Source organism: Excalfactoria chinensis, chromosome 8, assembly GCF_039878825.1.
Source record: "Excalfactoria chinensis isolate bCotChi1 chromosome 8, bCotChi1.hap2, whole genome shotgun sequence".
In the NCBI taxonomy this organism is placed as follows: domain Eukaryota; kingdom Metazoa; phylum Chordata; class Aves; order Galliformes; family Phasianidae; genus Excalfactoria; species Excalfactoria chinensis.
This window is the reverse complement of record NC_092832.1, coordinates 19,114,927-19,133,965: the sequence shown is the minus strand read 5'-3', so window position 1 is coordinate 19,133,965 and position 19,039 is coordinate 19,114,927. Positions and strand designations below refer to the sequence as shown.

The 19,039-nt window shown below is 48.9% G+C and overlaps 1 protein-coding gene across 6 annotated transcripts in view; it reads left to right on the top strand.

Annotated features, from left to right (window-relative positions):
• The first annotated feature begins 2,682 nt into the window (after nucleotides 1–2,682).
• ERI3 (ERI1 exoribonuclease family member 3) overlaps nucleotides 2,683–19,039 on the top strand; it is a 97,053-nt gene continuing 80,696 nt past the window's right edge. Inside the window, exons 1-2 of one of the 6 annotated variants that reach the window (XM_072343366.1) lie at nucleotides 2,683–2,785; nucleotides 11,716–11,990. In XM_072343366.1, the coding sequence (XP_072199467.1) occupies nucleotides 2,752–2,785; nucleotides 11,716–11,990 (309 nt within the window). In that variant the 5' untranslated portion in view covers nucleotides 2,683–2,751. Of the gene's footprint in view, nucleotides 2,786–3,463; nucleotides 3,581–3,841; nucleotides 4,121–5,027; nucleotides 5,770–10,501; nucleotides 10,879–11,715; nucleotides 11,991–19,039 lie in introns of those variants that run through there. The other 5 variants (XM_072343368.1, XM_072343369.1, XM_072343367.1 and 2 more) reach the window with 5 other exon arrangements.

Here is a 19,039-nt window from a genome sequence, read left to right as displayed (position 1 = left end):
TGCCAGAGGCTGTCCCTCTCACCTCCGTTTTAACTGGAAAGGGATTTCCACCCCACGGCCCCGATTCCGGCTGAATTAATGGTTTTTGAACTGAATCAGCACATTTGAAGTTAAAACAGATCCCCACTGAGTCTGTACATTTTTATTACTGTGCGAGGAGTGCTTAGGAAAATAAAAGGAACAAGAAAGCCCTGAGAGTGGACCACCCTGTCGAGGGGGGGAGAAACAGAAATCAAGCTTGTTTATATGAAATATATTTATAGGATCAAGTGACAAATATGGTACGAGGCCTCAGAGCCCAGCTCAGGGATACCACATTCCAGTCTGGGCACTCGTGATCGAGCAAATTTAATTGAAACTGGAGCAGGTGTAGAGGGGGTCTGCTGGGGTGGTGTGGGATGTGGGGAGGCAAGGAGAAATGAGAACAACTGGGTTTTGTTACCATACAAAACAAAGAAGATAAAGATGACCAGGATCTGAGAGCTACCTAGAAATATACTAAATGAAACAAAGCCAAGTTAAAGCCAAGGCCCATCCTGACAGAGCAAATGAGTGTGAACTAGCTGTGAGTGCGTGTTGTTTGGGAATTAGAGGAAGTCTTCCATCTTCCAGGCAGAGAAGACCTGAAGGAGCCTCTCAGCCAGGTCAGTGCAGACAAGTAAACCAGTGCGTTTGAAGATGGATGTTGATAAATAGACTAGGATGCTGGGTGGGAAATCACATTACATGATGGGTCAACGCACTCAGTATCCCCAGGACAACTTTTCTGGCTGATACTCCCACATATGGATGGCTTTTATGATCTGAAATGCTCTTTTGCCTTTCCTAGGCTGAGGACCTCAGCACCTTTAGAACCCTCTGTCTTTATCACCCGTGAGCCCTGTGCTGTGTGTGCAAACCTCCTGGCCCCACCAAGCTGCCGTTCCCAAATCCACCGGGGGGTCACCGCCACACAATGAGACGCACTTGCTCCCACGGGGCTGAACGAGCTGCTTTCTTTCAAAACACCCTTTAGCTGACAGCTAGGAATAGCTTTCCATGATGACAAGCTGTCATTAATATCATTCACCACAATGGCAGAATACGTGTTTGGAGAAAAGGGGAGAGAGCAATCCTCTGCAAACAAATGTTCCAGCAGAACACATGCACTGCGCTGTGGTTTCAAGAATGACAACATGAATATAAAAATGTACATTGTGAATATTAGTATTCCCTTAAATATGTGTTCACGTTGCTTAATGAGTCCCACCGGTGGCGTTAGTAACTGAAGGATTTGGGTTGGCACATTATTAACTTGTTAAGTAGAAAACAGTGATACAGGACTACTTGTCGTGTGTATTGTAAGGCATTTGAAAGTTGCATTCAGCATAAGCAACTGAACAGGACTAAAGGAGCTGCCTTTAAAATGAGGCGATGCTTTTAATGCCGTAACCCTGTAAAATCCCACGCAGTGTGTGGGATTTGTCCCATTTTCCTGCCTAGCCTGCCCTGCTCCTCTCAAACCCCATCCATCCATCAGCCCAGAGGTGGACGCACAGCTGTGCAGAGCAAAGTGATGTTTTGTTAGGGAGTTGTCAGGTCTCTAAAGCAAATTAAAGTTAGAGCTATGGACCGTGCTGCTGCACTGGGGATCCAGCTGTGAGAGGGGGGGCACAGCTGGAGGCTCTGGGTTGACCTTTCCAGCTGGAGCTTGAAGAATTGATTGGGGTGGCCAAATTGGGTCCATTCTGGACACGATTTCCTCTGCACTGCTCGTAGCCATCCCCAAATCTCTAAAATAGGAAAAACAATTAAGATGTTAGACCTGATGCTGAAACACTAGTGCTCATGCTTGGGCTGACAGAGGGCCTGATAATCTGGTCCCGTGGCACTGGGACATTGGGATTGGCACAGCTTCCAAAGAGGTCCTTCTCCAGCTTCTGAGAGCCGTGTCTCTTTGAAAGTGTGGTTGGTGATGGTCATTGTATCGGTGTCCCACACTGCAGAGGTACACATCATACAGACCTAACGGAACACTGAGGCTAGCGGGGCCAGATGTGCCCCTTCCCCCCTTACTGCAGACCTCAGCAGGGGAAAGGAGTTCCCACTATACAAAAAGGGCGGGAGGAAACAGTGCCTCCAAGCTTAGGAAACAGCCCAGGCTTGGCTGATGAAAAAGGGACGTGTGCACATCTTTGAGCCATTGATTTTTTGTCTAGACAGAGAAAAAAATATCTTTTACTGCTACTTGCAGAGGTCAGCCATGAAAGGCTTCCTCTCTCATGCTACTCGCAACACTCATGAGCAGGCTGTGAGCCCTACATTTCCAGCTTTGGGTTGCACTGTCATTTCCAGCACGTCGCTGCCAGCTCCCATCGCTGACGAGGAAGGGCTGGCTGAGGGCACTTAAAGAGCGCTCAAGGAACGCCGCACTGGAAAAGCCCTATATTTGCTCCTCTGTGCTCCTTGTCAAGCTGTACATCAGTCACCAAAGGCTCGACAAGGCACAGAAGCACGGCTGAGCTCAGAAGCAGAGCTTGCTCGTGTGGGAGGGAGGCTAAGAGATGCCAAATCTAAGAGGACTTCAAGGAACCTTTCGTATTATTAAATGGTTCGCTGCTGGTGTGACATGGTTCAGGCCTCTGAAGTTCAAGGCTGCAGATAAACAGAGCAACAAAAGGAGACATTCAGCCCAAGGAGCTGATGTAAGATGTGCTTAGGGCAGAGCGGCCGAGAGCTGCGTGCAGGAAAAGGATCTGGGGGTGTCAGTTGATGGAGGCTGAACACGAGCCAGCAGTGTGCCCAGGTGAGCAAGAGGGCCAACAGCATCCCGGTTTGCATCGGCACTAGTGCAGCCAGCAGGGGCAGGAGCTTCAGGCTGGATGTTGGGAGCAGTTTGTCCTCCTATGGAGCGGTGGTGCGCCGGGACGGCTGCCCGGGGGGGGTGTTCGGCACCACGGGGCTGTGGCACGGAGGGACGCGGTCAGCGGGCACGGCGGGGCGCCCTGGGGTTGGACTGGGTGATGCGGGGGGTCTCGTCCAACCTTGACGGTCCCGCGGTGCTGCTGCTGTGTGACGTGGAGGTGGCACTCGGGGAGCTGCAGTGGGACGGGAGGCATTCATTGGGGACAACGTGGGTTCATATGTGGGACTTGGGGGCAGGAGAGACCCGCGGCGCTCCCTGCGTTGGACAGGGGAGGCCGGCGGTTGGGGACCGCTGAGAGCGGCCGCTGGAGAGGAGGGTGCCGGCTGGTGACGCAGCGCCGCCTCGCCCCCGTGCTGTGAGGAGGCGTCCCGGGCCGTCGGGACGCGGGCAGGGCGGGCCGGCTGCGGTTCGTCCCCGCGGAGACACGGCGGCACCGAGATGCGGCCACGCGGCGGGACCGGGCGGGGGGGGGCGGCGCGGCGGTGCCGAACTACAACCCCCAGCGTGCCCCGCGCCGCGGCCCCGGCCTCGCGCCCGCGCAGAAGGGCGCGGCGGGGAGGAAGCCCCGCCCCCGGCGGCGGCAGGCGGCGCTGCGGTTGGCCGGCGGCGCTGCCGCTCAGAGCGGGGTCGGGGGTCAGAGTGCGCGGAGGTGAGCGGCGGTGTTGGGGACTCGTGGTGCGGAGCGCGTGCGGGGCGGGGGGGCACGGCCGGCACGGGGCGGCCCCGGATCGGGAGGGGGGGCGGCGGCGGGGCGCGGCGGGGCCGGGCTGCGGGAGGCGGCGGGGCCGGGCCGGTGCGGGGGCCGGGCGGGCCCGGAGGAGGCGTGGGGCCGCCGTGGCCCGGGGCGGGGGGTGGAGGCCCGGCTCCGGGGGAAGCCGCGGCCCGGTCCTTCGTGGCGGCGAGCCCCGCGGGGGGATGAGGCCGGCACCGCCGCCGGGAGCGGGGCGGGGAGCGCGGCTCGGGGCCGGGGAGGCGAAGCGGCGGGGCCGGAGGAGGCCGCGGGGCCGGCGTGCGGCGGCGTGGTAGAGTCTCGCCCGCTCGAGGCCGGACTCCGGCTCCGCTCCGCACCGCTCTTCAGGCGCCCGGCGCCGCCGCGGCCTGTGCTGCCCGTGCTGCCCGGCCGGGTGGGAGCGGCCGCTGTCGGAGCCCCGGGCGGGGAAGCGGCGTGCGCTGCGGGGCGCGGAGCGAACCTCGGTGGGATGTGGAGATGCGTAGGTAGGGACGATGGGGGGGCGGGAGGTTGGGGGCTCTTGTTGTGGGCTGGAAGTGGCCGTCTGTCCGTTCTGGAGCCTCTGAGTGAACTTGGAGGGGCTGCTTGGGCTGTTTGCTCATCCTTCGCTGGCAGTAGGATTCTTTTCTCCCATTCTGTTTTTTGCCGCTGCCCTGTTACAGGTGCTTTTTCCAAAGCGAGGTGTATTAAACGATGATGTCCCTTTTTCCTTCTGTTCTGCCATTTGCAAGTCTGTGTCTTGTGGATTTACGTGGTTGTTGCTGGCCTATTTGCTGAAGTCTGACACTTGTTTTACCTCTTCCGTGTTTACTCCAGTTTCTTATTGAGCTTTGGTCCCAGGGATGGATGGATAGATAGCTGCTGCTTGGTCTGAGCTTTGAGTGTGCTTGCAGCAGCAGCACAGGGGAGCAGAGGGTTCTCCCCTTGCTTAGTGTTTGTGTTGTGCCTCGAGCAGCGTGTGGAGCTCAGAGCAAAGCACCTCCCAGGGCATGGCCCATTGAGTGCTGCCAGAGAGTTGTTTGTGGATGTATCTTAGAATGGTAACTTGATTTTCCTTTATCACTGAATTGCTCTTTGCAACGTTGTGGCATCTCATCGCTTTAATGTAAAGTTGGCGGATGAGTTATTATTCCAAGAATGAACGATTCTTAAAATAAATAATGCCTTAGAGATCCAGTTGGTTACTCCTCATTGTGTGGGCTCGGGAAACTGGATGTCAGATATTTTTGTTTCTCTTTAAAGTATCGAGTTCTGGTCTTTGCTGCTTAATGTTGATGTTAATTTACTGCGTGGACTAAATTCTTGTCTTGTTTTAAAGTGTGGCCCTTCTGTGTTTCTTGTTTCTTTCAGATTTTTGGGTTGCTCTGAACGACATGTTTGTTGTTTTCCAAAGGGAAAAACAAAAAGAATATGTAGCCAAACAGATCTGAGTATTACCGAAATCCAGAAGAAACCCATTAAAGCCTTAAAAAAATAACAGCAAAAAAACCCAACATGCTGATGTGCTTGATGCTAAATAAAGAAGTCCTTGGGTTGTGTACGCGCTGAAGTGATTTGATGTGACCTTAAGTTTCCGCTCTGCAGTTGAGAGATACTTAACTTCCAATGGATCCCTTTGTCTTAGTTTTCTTTCCCCTTAAATGTTGGAAGTAGAGTTCTGGAAGATACAACAATGCATGAAGATGTTGCCTTTATCCTGCTGCTGTGTTTGACCCATTGGTCTCCTCCCAGTAAAGGGCAGTGAGGCTGCAGGTGCTGCTCTGGTGCGGTGCTCAGGTGTAGGGCTGGCTGTGGTGGCTGTGTTCATGGGAGAACATGGGAGACCACGTAGCAGCTGTGCAGCTCTCACATGTCTCTGGGTCTGAAGCACATGTTGTGGCTGGGAACGTTCATCTTAGCAACTGCTGGTGTTTTACTTTTAACTGTACCGAACTAATAGACTGATAGTGTGGTGCAACAGCAAGCAGGGGAATGGGGGGAGAAGAGGACAAGCTGTTGCATAGGAAGCGTGTGTTAGAGCAGCAGTGCTGACTGCTGCTGCCAGATCCCATTTGGCAGCTTTCCCCTAAGAGTGCTACCTGTACTGATCAAGTGCCAGCTGAATGGTTGTGCTTTTCCCAGACACACCACACAGGTAATGACCCCTCACTCCCAGACAGCTTATTTTTTTTTCCCTTTCTCCTTTTAAATTAATAACTTCAGTTGTATTCGTTGCAGTGGCACTTTCTTTATTATTTTCCTAGCAGCCATTGTGGATATTAGAGTCAACAACTTCCCTGGCTGGTTTTCCAGGGTCGCTGAGGTTGGGCTGTTTGGAAAGCCTTGTGTAGCTGCTCCCCTGCTTGGAGCATTTGTCCATCCAGCAGGACAGACCTTGGGCAGTAACAGATTTCTGTCGTTATTAATAATAATAGTAATAATAAACCATTTCTAGAGTTCATTTGTGAAGATCAGCTTGTGAGAGTACACCAAGCAATGTCAGCGTTGGTTCCCTGCATCTGGGTTGAGATTTGTTTGGCACTCTTAGGTATTAACCTTCGCATTCACTTATTTTATTTCAGCTAACAAAGGTGTGCAGCTGTTTAAGTGGTTTGAGCAACCGAGGCGCTCGTGTATGAAAATCAAGTAATTGTGCATGCTAGATTCCATTAAACAAAGGCCAGCCTGGTGTTTCTCCTTTCCGCCAAATTAGGCCAATAAGCAGTAGTAGTTTTTACTGACTGCAGGCATAGCTACAAGCCTTACTTCTGGCACTGGGAGCTTTGTGGGTTGAGAGCACTGAAATGCCATAAATTTCAGAACTCCTTCCAAAATCCAGGGCTGGGAAAAGTTTGGATGAAAACTAAGATGTGTTGTTTTTTGACAGTGAATTGATTGACCTTTGGAATGAGCAGTCTGAAGGTAGCGGGGAGCCTCTGTGTTGGATTCTGCCATTCGAGGCCAGAAACTTTTCTGAAGGATGCTCGAGCCTTTGGGCTCAGTTCAGAAGTAACGAAGTGGAAACTTTATGGCCTGCATTACGTGAGGTTCAGACAGGATGGCCCGGTGGGCTTTCTGACTTACATGTTTTATGTTTATGCTGCTAGAGCCAAGATGCCTTCTCCATGTTGTGCTCCCTGCCACGCCATCCCAGCCGTAGGCAGCACGTGGTCAGGCCAGTGGCTGAGCAGCTCCACTGGCTCATCTCTCTCCTGCCTTTGCCAGTGTGGGTGCACCCCCTGCTCAGAGCTTTGGCTCTCATCCAGCCCATCCCCAGGCTGTTTCATCTCACTAAGCCGGCAGGAAACTATCTTGTTTTAATTGTGTTTTATTCTGGCTGCATTAGCCATTTTATGGGTTCCTGTGGTTGAATCAGCTCACAGCGAGGCCCGACTAGCTCAGAGCTGGTGTCTGATGATCAGCAGGAAAATAAGAGTAAGAGGGAATACGGGCCTGCCTTCTGAGAGCTATTGGGCTGGTTAATCCTGCTGCGTATAGGTTCGCCTCAGGGCACTTTCTTATGGCTTCCCTGCTGATATGGAAGACTGGGCTTGAGGGTTCTGGATCTCTCTAACTCTACTCCTTGATGCTGAATCTGCTCTTCTGCTGGGGCTTGCCAACCCTTTGTTGTATACATCTCTGCTGTTGCTGCTTGCTTTAATATTTGTCATCTTCCTCTTCTGCATTGATTGTAAGTGATAAGTCCTTTACTGAGAGGAACTTCTTCCTACTTCAGCTTAGCTCTGTTTGTCAATCCACAATTACTCTTGGAGAAGGTTTAAAAATACCCAGCAAAACCTGTCTTAAGAGACCAGTCGAGGAGGTAACAAAAGTGGGTTGCCTGGCAGAGGTGGCCTAATAAAATCAAAGTGAAACTGTACTGTGTGTCTTTGGGAGCACTTCTGGGTGGTCTCCGTGGTGCAGGTGTCCCCGTGTCACCCTGCGTGCCAAAATGGGTTGATTTCCCAGCCTCATAGGCTGTGATGTCCCCAGGAAGGACTTCCCTTTGCCTCAAATCACCCAGGCCATCATATCTCTCACAGAGTGGGAGATTCTGGTGCTTTGACATGACCTAGGCCTTTGCCATGGCAGCTGAGGAATGCAGTGGGAAGAGTGAGCTGAAGGGATGGGAGAGAACTTTCTTAAGCCAGGACAGCCCCCCGTCTCATAATCAGCCCTTCTGTAATGCCCAGGCAGGGTGATGCGATGAGCAGGTTGGTTTTAATTCAACCACTGAGATGTGCATCTCCCTCAGATGAGTAGTTAGCCCTGAAGCTTTCATTCTTCTCAGCAGTTACCCTCCTGCGCTGCGTTGCATGTAAGTTTAGACTGTAAGTTCTTGAGAACAGGGACCTCTGCATGCGCAATGGGGAGAGGCTGCTCACAGTTCTGCAAAGCAGAATGGTTAGCATCAAGTTGTAGCTGTGATGAGTCATGTTGGGACAACACAGAGCATCCCCAGGCAGTGCTCTGGGAAAGTTAGACTGTGAGTTTTCAGAAACATGGGCTTGGTTTTCCACCAGTGCTGCAGACAAACCCAGCCAGAAATGGGGCGCTGTCGTGAATGTCTGCTGGGGTAACAGTCAAGGGATGATGCGGTGAGGTTAACGCCTTAAGGAAGAGAACTTAACCTGTCTACTCTCATGTTCCATTATTAAAATGGTTATAAAAGCTTTATGTTTCGTTGTTTGTTTTACTGTGTTTCATTTTTGGCAAGTTTGGACAGTGGTGGATAAGCTGAGCTGGTTTTGTGCTCGAGCCTCCTTTCCTGTCTCCCAGGCTAGCCAGGTGGTGTCATTTTTTGGACTCCAGTCTCTCCAATGAAATATTTTACTTTAGGTTAATGCTGCTGTTTTTTATTAAGTTCTCTCTATTGTTCTTCAGTTACTTCTTCATGTAGCTGAAATACGTGCTCACAGTTGACCTCTGAGTGCACATTTGAGCAGCTCCCAAATTGGAAGTCCTGCTTTTTTTCTTTTATCATACTCTGTTCCAAGAGTTGCTGAACGTATGCAATGTTATTCTACAAAATACGTCTTTATAGCCCTGTCTTTTTACCTTTATATTTATGAGCATAACTCAGTAAAATAAGATGAGTCTGACTTGCATCTTGGACTGCTTTTGATTGCTCTAGCCTTGACTTCAGCTGTCTGCCAGAGAGCAGCAGTTGTCATTACCTGTGCCCAGGCTTTGCTCAGGAAATAAACTGACTCAAAGCTTCCTTGCTTACTTTTCATTCTTTCTTTTTCTTCCAATTCTTTTTAGCATTGGCCTCTAGTTGTTTATTTCTAAAATTATATATATATAATATAATATACATTATCACAGCATATATATATATATATGTATATATATATATATATATATATATATATATATATATATGGTGTGATAATGTAATTTTACATTTAGCATATAAATGGAGGCTTTATAAAATACACTGCTTAAGGTTGGTGGGGCAACCCAAGCAGAATTTGTCTTTTTCCCCTCTTCTGTCTCCAACTACGATGGGGAATATTTAGGGCTTAGAAGCAAGGTGAGACGCCTTCTTTTGCTCCCAGTATTTTAATTAGATTTAGTTGTAAAAAGAATTAATGTTCATTACAGAGAGCCCGTTGAGCTCAAGTTCCCAGGCTTGAGGTTCATTGATATCTCACCATTGGTGGATAGCTGTTACACGGCACCTCATGCTAACTTTATCTTCAGCTGAAACCCGCCAGACGTGGCCCTTTCCTGTGTTATTGGGTGTTGCAACTGTAACGTGCTGTCACCTAGGGCTGTGTACAATCTGTCAAAACAATTCCTGCAGTCCAGCTGCAGCTCACGGTCCCTTTATATTTCATATATATCTGTGCAAGGAATTGGAGCTGCGTGATATGAAATACTAACCCAGTAGGGTTGGATGCCAGATGTGGTAGTTTGCACTATCTGAGATGATAATCTCACCCTCTGTGCATGAGAAGCTTTTATGCTTAGGTGTGGAAATGGGATTGTGCAACTTGGATTTATGTGTGCAGAGCAGGGTTTCTAGTTTCTGAAGCTGCATTGCTTGCATTGTTGTCTGTTTAGAGCGGGGGAAAAAAATAGGGGATAATTACTCATGCCCTGCATCGTCACAGCAGTTATAAATGCTTTACATGACTTCTAATAAAGCGTGTTTGCTCAACAGCTATCTTGTGCTCAGAGGCACTCTGACCTTCCCAGAGAAGATGATGTAAGGTCTTCCCAGGGCACCAGGAGCATGGCTGGGTAAACAGGCAGTTAAAACTTCATTTGGCTCCGAGCGCAGGCTGTGCAGCAGGGTTGTTCCTGATCGTATGTTGTCTGCATAGGGCAGTCAGCACAGAGTGCTCCACCTGCACACACCTTGCTCAGTGCTCAGCTCCCTCTGCTCCCTGCAGTTTGGATGGGCTCACTGGGCATAGACTGCCTGGGAAGGTGTTGGTTGGCTCTCCATGCCAGCTGCTTGACAGTGCCCATGTGGTGCAGGCTGGCCTGTAGATTCACACTGCATGCGTTCAGTATCCTGACCGTGCTGGTGAAGATGCATGAGGGAAGCACTGATTTTGTTGTGTGTAGGTGGACAACGTGGTGTGCTTTATTGCCTGTGCTTGATATATAGGGGTTGGAGCCTGCCTGCCTCCCCCATCCCAACTGTATGTTTCGCTTTATAGCAGGCTACAGACCAGGTTTTACCATGACTAACTTACACGCTGCTGTATTCTGAGATGTTACATTGCAGTGATGGACCTTCAGATTCATAGCTGAAAGGCCTGAAAATTTCAAGCACGTACATCTTAAATATCTCTTATCTGAGGCAGGTTAGAAGTGAATGTGACTAACTGCTATTGCACGCTAATGCATTTATTAATGGTAGTAAAAATCTGTAGGTGGGAAAGCAATAGGTCGGGCTGTGAGCCCCTTTGGGATAAATGCAACATTGGGCTTGCGGGGAAACTTTGCTTATGCTTTTGTAACTTGGGTTTTCAGTTTTCTGAATACCTGCTGCTTGGCACACGACTAACACAGCCCCCTGGAATGTGGAAGCTCTGAAATGTGGCAGTGCTCACACCGTGGTTTGCATTGTGGGCAATGCAGGGAGACCTGCAGCACCTCTGCTGCCCAGCTGTGCTGTGCTGGGTGCTGCTCTGGCCCCAGCCCTGCTAAAAGGAGGTTGCAGAGCGTGTGTTTACCCGAAGCACACAACCTGCTCAGCTGCAATTATCTCCTAATCTGGTCCTTCCGAGTTTCTCTGGTCTCGCAGGTAAATACAGATTTAGCTGCTATTGAAGGCGTATTATTTACCTCATTAAGTGTGTGTTTTGGCACGTGCATTATTTACCTGATGGACTAACGGATGGGAAAGAGCAAATGCTGTCTTTTGTGCAAATAGTGCATTTGTGCATGGGCTGCAGGCGCTCCATTTCCCGTTCTGCATTGAGCACACGTGGCTGGGTGGGACCTCACTGGCTGTGCCCAGAGCCAGTGCCCCGTGTCCTGTGCCCCACAGAGGCTGTGCTGTGTGTGAGGGATGACACAGAGAGCTGGGAGGGATACCCATGTGCTGGCTTAGTGGGATGGGCTGGTGGCATTGTCGTCAGTTCCTCTGTCCTGGGTCTGTAGGAGCAGGGAGGTCTCGGTGTGGCTGACGGGCTGCTTTGAGGGGTCATGGTGTTGAGGTGTGCTCACTGTCTTTTAGCTCCTGCCATGTATTAGAAGTTGTGTTGTGTACAAAAAGGTGAAAGCCTCGTTGGAAATTTCAGTGAATTTTGGATCAGACTTATCAAGCATAAGTAGTTAGTGTTGTTCTGCTGTGATAAGGCTCAGCAGGTACATGAGATCTGGTGCCTGGAGCCATAGCTGTTGTTCTGTCTGTGGCTTTTAATTTAGAGCTGTTTGCAGAGGGTTGATTTCCAGGAGCGTGTGTTTCGGACTACTTGAACTCCATCCATAGTGCTTAGTGCAGGCTGCTGTGATGCTTCAGGTTGGCTATGCTGGAAGCCACACAGGGAAGCATAGGGAAAACCCCTAGCAGAGCGCGATGGAGAGGTGCTGACAGCTCTGAGATGTGAGTGCACAACTAACACGAGTCTCTCTTCAGTTTCAGATGCCTCTGGATGTTCAATGATAGCACTCCTCCATACTGGAGCAGCAAAGTTTCCCCAACACTTCCTTCCAAGGGCAAGACAAGCTGTGTGCCTGCTCCTCCCTGCTGCTCTTCTCAAAGGGTACGGCTCCATCATAAGCAGGAAACTGGCGTCCCACGGCTTTGGAGCTTCCATGGCAGCAATGTCATCCTTCCCTCCACAGAGATATCACTACTTCTTAGTGCTGGATTTTGAGGCTACATGTGATAAACCACAGATTCATCCTCAGGTAAATAGTTGATGCTGTTAATTCTCTGCTTATGAGCTGATGATGAGAGATGGAAAGAAAAGACATGGTGCTGAATAGCTCACTTTCCTTGCTTTCTCCCACCTTCTTTCTGTTGCTGCTCCCCCAGAGTTCCTGCTCTCTCAAGCAGCAGTGCCAGGTCACTGTGATGAAAATGAAATGAAGGAGCCTGATTTTCACCAGGGAAGTGATAACGCATGTGTTATCACAGACGCTACTTAGTCATGTATGCTGGTTGCCTGCCTGAAGTGGTGGGGCTTTGAAAATTGCTGACTGGAAACCTGCAATAGTAGAGTGCTCGCAGCAACCTTTGATTCTGTAAGGAAAAGGTTTATTATTAACCGATGCTTTATTAAAGAAAACAAAACACAACAACACAGTTTGGATGGTATGAGTGTGTGCAGCATAACGGTGGTTCTAAATAGGGAGGAACAATGGTTTTTGAGCTGTGTGGCGGTGCTGAAATTATCTTGCCTGGGTGTTCATTGTGGAGTGTAATGAGACAGGAACAGAACAGCTCAGAAAGGTTTGCCAATATCTGACCTCCTGGGATACACAGAGATCTGTGTGAGGCTTGGATGTATTTCTGCAGCCAGTTCTTCCATTTTAGCATAGGGTAAGTTAGTTAAATGCGTGTTCATTTATCAGCAGCATGGGCCTGGGGTTTGTGCTTAAATGGGGAAAACATGCCAAAAAAAAAAGAAAAGATGAGACATTGGGCTGGTAACAAACAGAATTTCTGAGTGTTCAGGCTGAACTCAGACTTTAGACTTATATCTGTACAATCAGCCCCATGTTAATATTGCTGTTAATACGTGCATCAGGCCTGAGATGAACTTTGATTTGCTTTGCTTCAAACACACTAAATGATGAACAGTTATCAGCGCGGCACCTCTTTACAGAGATGGCTTAGTGCAGTGGGTTTGCTTCAGTCCAGTCCATCTGTGGCTTCCTTTGGGCTTATCCTACGAAAGGAGTGCTGCGAGTTGGGATCAGACTTCAGTCATCTCAAGTGCTGCCCATCCCTCCTGTTCCTTGACAAAAGGGCTGCAAATTCTCTGCTTGTATTCTGGGTCTTTGTGGGAGGCTGTTGTGGCTCTGCATCCTGCTCTGCAGGCGGTTGTAACTGCTCTCCAAGTGAGATGTCAGGCTATTTCCTGCACGCTCAGCCTCGGGTGCACAGACCTGTCAAGGCTGTAAATTGGATCTACCTTGTCCCTTTGGATATGGGCTTGGTCCGTGCACATTTTGATGCAAAACCATGATGCATGTGGAGCTAGTTTACAGCTGGCAGTAAAAAGGAACATGAGTGGAATATGATTACTACTGTTTTAAGGAGCTTTGTCCCCAAGTCCTTGCCAGAGAAAGTAATGGCCTGGGCCAATGCAGATCCGCTATATATTTTGTTGCACCTTTAAGGTGGAGATGTTCTTCAGTGTTGTTTTTCCAGCCTGCCCTGTTCAGTGTCTGTCTGCATTGTATCTTGTGTGCCGTGAGGACTGTCAGGCACTCACGTCCTTACAAACAAATGAGTTTGACAAATAAATAATGCTCTTACTGCATGGGAATCGGTGTCAACAAAAAGGCTGAATTTGCCTGCTGGAATCGGGCAGCTTTTCAGAAAAGAGCCTTTGTTAGCGGATGCCCCTACCTATGTTTCCCCTTTTTGATGACCAGTGTGACTGTGACTCTGGTCATTGCTGGGCTGTGTGTGTGGGTGAGCAAACTGCGCTGTGTATTTCTGTGATGTTGATTTTGTGCAAGGAGGTTTTGGAGATGTGATGTGAGTGTGGGCCTGGCAGTGGTTGGGTTCTGATCTTTGTTGTGATCCTGGTGACTCTTCTGCTTTTGTTTCCTTACTCGCAAAATAGAAGTGTGGTAAGTGATACAGTGAAATCCAAATGCTCTAGAATTTGATGAGGAGGCTGGATAAAGAGCTAAGCCGTGATCCAAGTTACATTCAGTGGGTAGTCATAGCTGTAAATTTAGCCAGCTCAGCCTGGAAGTCTGGCAGAGTGCAGTTGCACTGCGCAGTACGCTTCACATTTCTCACTGACTACTCATCAAATCATCCCAGCTCCTTAGCAGAAGGAGCTATCTTTTTCTCTATGCCAAGGTATGTACTGCCACATCTGTTCCCCCTTCCTCTGTGTTTACTTGTGCTCCTCTGCAGTCGGCAGCCTCATTGTCCCTGGGGAAGCCCGTGGTGCTCACTTCTCACTTGGAGCTCCTGCGTTTCCATCCTCTTTCATGCTGTCTGGTCCCTTCCAAGGTTCTGTGGCACAGCATCTGCAAAGAGGATCAAGGAGAGTCAAGGGCAGCAGTGTTCCCCTGGGAAGCCATCTGTGGTGTGACTGCTGGCTGTGTGGCAGCTGCCCTGTGCTTCACCACTTCTGTGGTCTCTGCCCTGTGTCTGCAGAGGTGAGGTGCTCTCAGGGCTTGTGGCACAGAGCATGCCAGCCAGCCTGCATCCTTGTCATTTTCCTGTCTTGATAGTTTTCAGCAGATATGCCCCCAAATCAAAGTGCATGTTTAAATGCACAAAAGGGCAGCTTGGCTTACAGATTCATTTATGAATGATGAGACCATCCCAGACAGAAAAGAAGGTGGAGAGTTTATCTGTGTTACCCCAGATGGATAAGTGGGAAAAGTGGAAGAATAGAGGCACGGCCTGTGTCATGTAGTGTTTTAACCAGCCAAAGGTCAGCAGGGGGTTGGCAGTAAGGGATGTTTATGGCTGCTCCCTCGCATCTCTTCAAAGCTTACCTTGTGTTTGGAACTCGATCCAGTGCTTGGTGGGGTCAAGCAGGAGCTGGATCTGCAGCAGTGGCAGCGTGCTTCATCCGTCAGCTCCAGCTCTGCTGCTTTCTCTTTTCCCTTGCTGTCTGCTAACAGTTTATAAGTGCCTGTTTTTGTATGCGGTTAGCTCTTAGGGGTAGGTACATGTGATGCTTTAGATACAAAAGTGAAGATGCATGAATAAGTGAGAGGCTTGCTCCCCTGACTGTGACCAAAGGCAGAGAAATAAAGTAATTGCAGGTAATAACCTTCCCCTCTCACTTGAACAGGGTGGTTTAAATATAAATACAAAAACACTGTAATAGTTTTCTTTAGTGTATCTTATTTGTTTCAAGTTTCTTTAATGTTTGCCTTTTTTTTTTTTTTGTATGCTTTTCATTAAAAATGATGTCAAATGAAACTGGACGTACCCCTTAATTTAATAAATACAGAACATAACTCACCATTTCAACATAAACTGCAGTCATTGAGACTATGAATATGCAGATGTTCAGGTTCTAATTTATTCCTAAGCATACAAATAAGGTATGATCATAGCTCAAAAGCACGTGAATAAATGATAGCCAGTCTTTCTTTACTGTGATTTGTGAAGGGCAGGCTGGGACTGCAGGAGGTGGTTCACGAGGCAGCTGGTTGCTTCCATCCCACGGAAGGGCTGATAATGGAGATGTGCTGGTCCCTGCCTGTTCTACCTGAGTATCCCCCTGCAGCAGCTTTCTGCTGGCGTGGTTCTTGTGTAGCTGGTAAGCTCAGTGCATTAGAAATCACCTGCCAAAACCTGTATTGGGGCTGATGGTGAATTGCTGAAAAGTGAAGAAATTCAGTCTTGTTTCCCATGGCAACTTTAACTCAGCACTCTCGTGTATAAGTATTACAGTGGCATATTAATCTGCAATTACCTGTCTTCATGCAGCTTAGGCTTGGGTGTACTTTTAAATACACAGTCTTCAATTCAGCTCTTACAGTGTTATTTCTAGAGGGATGCCATTAAAGATGCATGTAACGCAGTCGCTTCAAATCTCTTCCTTTTTTTTTCCTACTAAAAGTAAGTAAAAAATATGTATTTATCATCTCTTTGCCAATTATGGCTTACTTTATACCCTTTATTTAATGAAGCTACATGGCTGTTGCTACGCCATTCTTTTTATGTTGTAATGCTTTAAGTTCTCAGAGCATCAGGAAATAGTTCATAGAAAAGCTGTTTTCGATGGCTTTTCTGTTCACATTAATTTTTCAAACAATCGTTTGAAGAAACTTTTTGAGGCCTTGTAGCTGCTTCATCTGAGCCGTTACGCGTTCTGCTAAGAGCACATAAATATCCCTAACTCAATGTGCATCTGAAATTAAAGAGATGCAGTTCCTTTTTATCATATTTTCCGTATGTCGTGTGCCTCATTGCAGTTCCACTGGACTGTTGTGAAATCTTATTTTGGCCGCTATTGAGAATGATGTCTTTATTTTAAAGGACGTGGGGGTCAGAGGAGGGCAGGCAGGGTTCTGGTGTGGGTCTGCAACCCACAAAAGCTGCGTTCTGTGGGGCAGCTGTCCTGCCTTGGAGACCTCCCTCACTCCTGCAGTGAGTAGGGACAACCTTGCTGTGACCCGTGTGAATCTGACAGGGCAGCAGAATTACCTGTATTTATTTAAAACCCGATGAGCTAGATAACGTGCACAGTGCCTGAATCCAGGTCTCCTGGAGAGCACAGCCTACAGACCACCAAGCAAGACACCTGATGTATGACAAAATTCAAAGCAGTTTCTTCCTTCAAGATACAAACTCAGCGTTGTGATAGCAGTGAGCCTCAAATACCAGATGCTGGGGTGGCTGTTGCAGTTCCAACCTGATCCAACCTGCTCGGCTCGTGGTTGGACATTGACAGCAATGGGGCGGCCGCCTTGAAGCCGTCCATCACACTGCCCTTCCCCTCGTGCAGCTCCCACCTGTGCTGTTTGATGGCTGGATCCTTAGCTGTGCAAACATCTCATGTGGTTTGGGTGACAAGTTGCCATGTTAAGTAGGTTTGTTGTTACAGTGGGAAGTAGTTGAGCTGCAGTCACCCTGAAAAGATCAGATCTGTGTACATTCCTGAACCAGCAGGTCAGCTGCATGGTGCTGAAAGGTGGTTTTGCTTCTCCCTAAAGCAGCTGATGGAGGTATGGAGGATGCCGGGGTGCTGCCACCATGTGCCTTTCTGAAGGTAAGGGATGGTGCCAAGTTTACTCTTCCCTGGTGTGGCACTGGGGATGCTGCAGTGCAGGCTCCTGATCCTGAGATCTGTGCTGTCTTCATGGCTTTCAACAAAGCCTACCCATAAAGAGGAGGATGCAGGGAATGCCCAAATCCCCTGCTTTCATTCCCTTCGTTGGGCTGGGCACTCATCAAATGGCAGCATATATCTCAGCTGTGTAATTTAGTTCCTCTCCATGCCAAGCAGAAGCGCGCTGTCACCAGCAGTTAGCTGTGATGTTTGTAAAACCCTGGCTGTTCATTTACATGCACTAACATGCCCTTTCTGCCCAGCCCAGATGTTTTAGTGTTGCTGGGAACATCGATCGCTTGTGCTGCTCAATAGCAGGTGAAGAGGTTGGAGCTTGAAATGATTCGATGATGCTGCAGTGGGGATGTGCAGGCCAGCTGCCTGTAGCAGCAGGGAGTGGACTCCCACCTATCTATCTATCTATTTTTATATATTGATATATAGTGTAGCTGTCATCTTGTAATAGATAATACTTAAAAATTCTTTCGTGCTGCTTTTTAAATGGTTCGAGTGTTGACTTCTCTCCAAACAGTTGGTCATGAATTGTTGTCTGTGTCAGTGGGGATTTTCTGGGTGGTTAAGTATATGTCAGCAGCATTCAAAGAGGTGAGCTGAAATGTTGGCGTGTCTCTATTTTGCATCCCAGGTGTGGTAAGAGCGGGGAATTCTGCTTTATTCTTAATGGCGGCGTGCAGCTGAGGAGATGAAAATAGTGGGGGGAAAAAATAGATCAAAACCAATGGCTTTTGACAGATAAGGTGACGATGAGAGGCAGGAAGCAGTCTATGAGCACATGGCCACCAAACATTTGTTTGGGGTGGAAAGACAAAGGTTGAGAGCCCTCTATCAAAACGTCCGGCACAGCAGCTCGATTGGAACAAGCCCTAAGTTGGGAGGCGAGATGCTGTGTTTGAGATGCTCCTGGTTGTGGTCCTGTAAGGAGGGACCTCAGCTGGTGTTTTGCAATTTGGCCTCCATATTTAAAAAAATGGAGACTTTCAAGAGGAACCCAAAGAGGAGAGAGTGAGTGTGAGCAGGAATCTGCAACACACACGTGTGAGTGAGGGCTGGAAGGCATTGTGTGGGGCTGTGTTTGTGTCAGGGTTGTGGATGGTGAACTCTTCTCTTAGAAGAAAGGCAAATGGGCTGTGTCTGCTGTGGGGAGGAGGAGGAGCAGTCATGAATTTAAACAACAGCAAGGGAAATTCAGATGAGGCATTAAGAAAAACTTTCCATTGATAAGACTAATGAAGCACTAGGATGGAGTGCCTGGGGACTGCGAGTCTCTCTTATTGGAGTCTGTAAAAGCAGCCGAGACAAAGTCGGCAGTGATTTAGGGGCAGATGCTGATGGCTTCGGGCAGGTGCACGGACTGGATGTCTCTTAAAGCCCAAGCTCCTGGAGGCATGTGATTAGATGGAAATTTCAGCTCTTATTAAAGAAAGAGAAATGGTCCCTCGTCCTCATGGTTGTAAGGAAGCACCTGCAAAATCTGAGCTGGCTTTGGAGTCAGCACAGAACCTGAAAGACCACTCCAAGCTGAGGAAATCCAGATTTTGGCATCAGGTTCCGCTGCCTGAATGTTGGCGGTAGAAGGTGAGGTTATCCTAAGAGCAGAGGGGAGGGGAAGGAAGAAACCTTGGATATATCCAATGATCAGGGATCTGAAGCTGCCCTCGCATCTTCTGGTGCTTCGTGATCTTTCTGCATGCCTGCCTGTGCCCCGGTGTTTTGATTTTTGGTCAGCATCCTTGGGAAGTCAGCACAGCTTTGGTCCAGCTGGAGTCCCGCTGTCTCCCATCACCTTTGTGGCACTCGATTTGGTCAGTTCAGTAAAGATTTAGAGGCAGGGAAGAGACCTCTGAGGTCATCTCGGCTGCTGCCCCCGCGGGCCAGCGCGAGGCTGCTCACTTGGAAAGGGCTTTAGTTAAAATAATAATTAAGGCATAGGATGGAAACGGGGGATGCAGACGT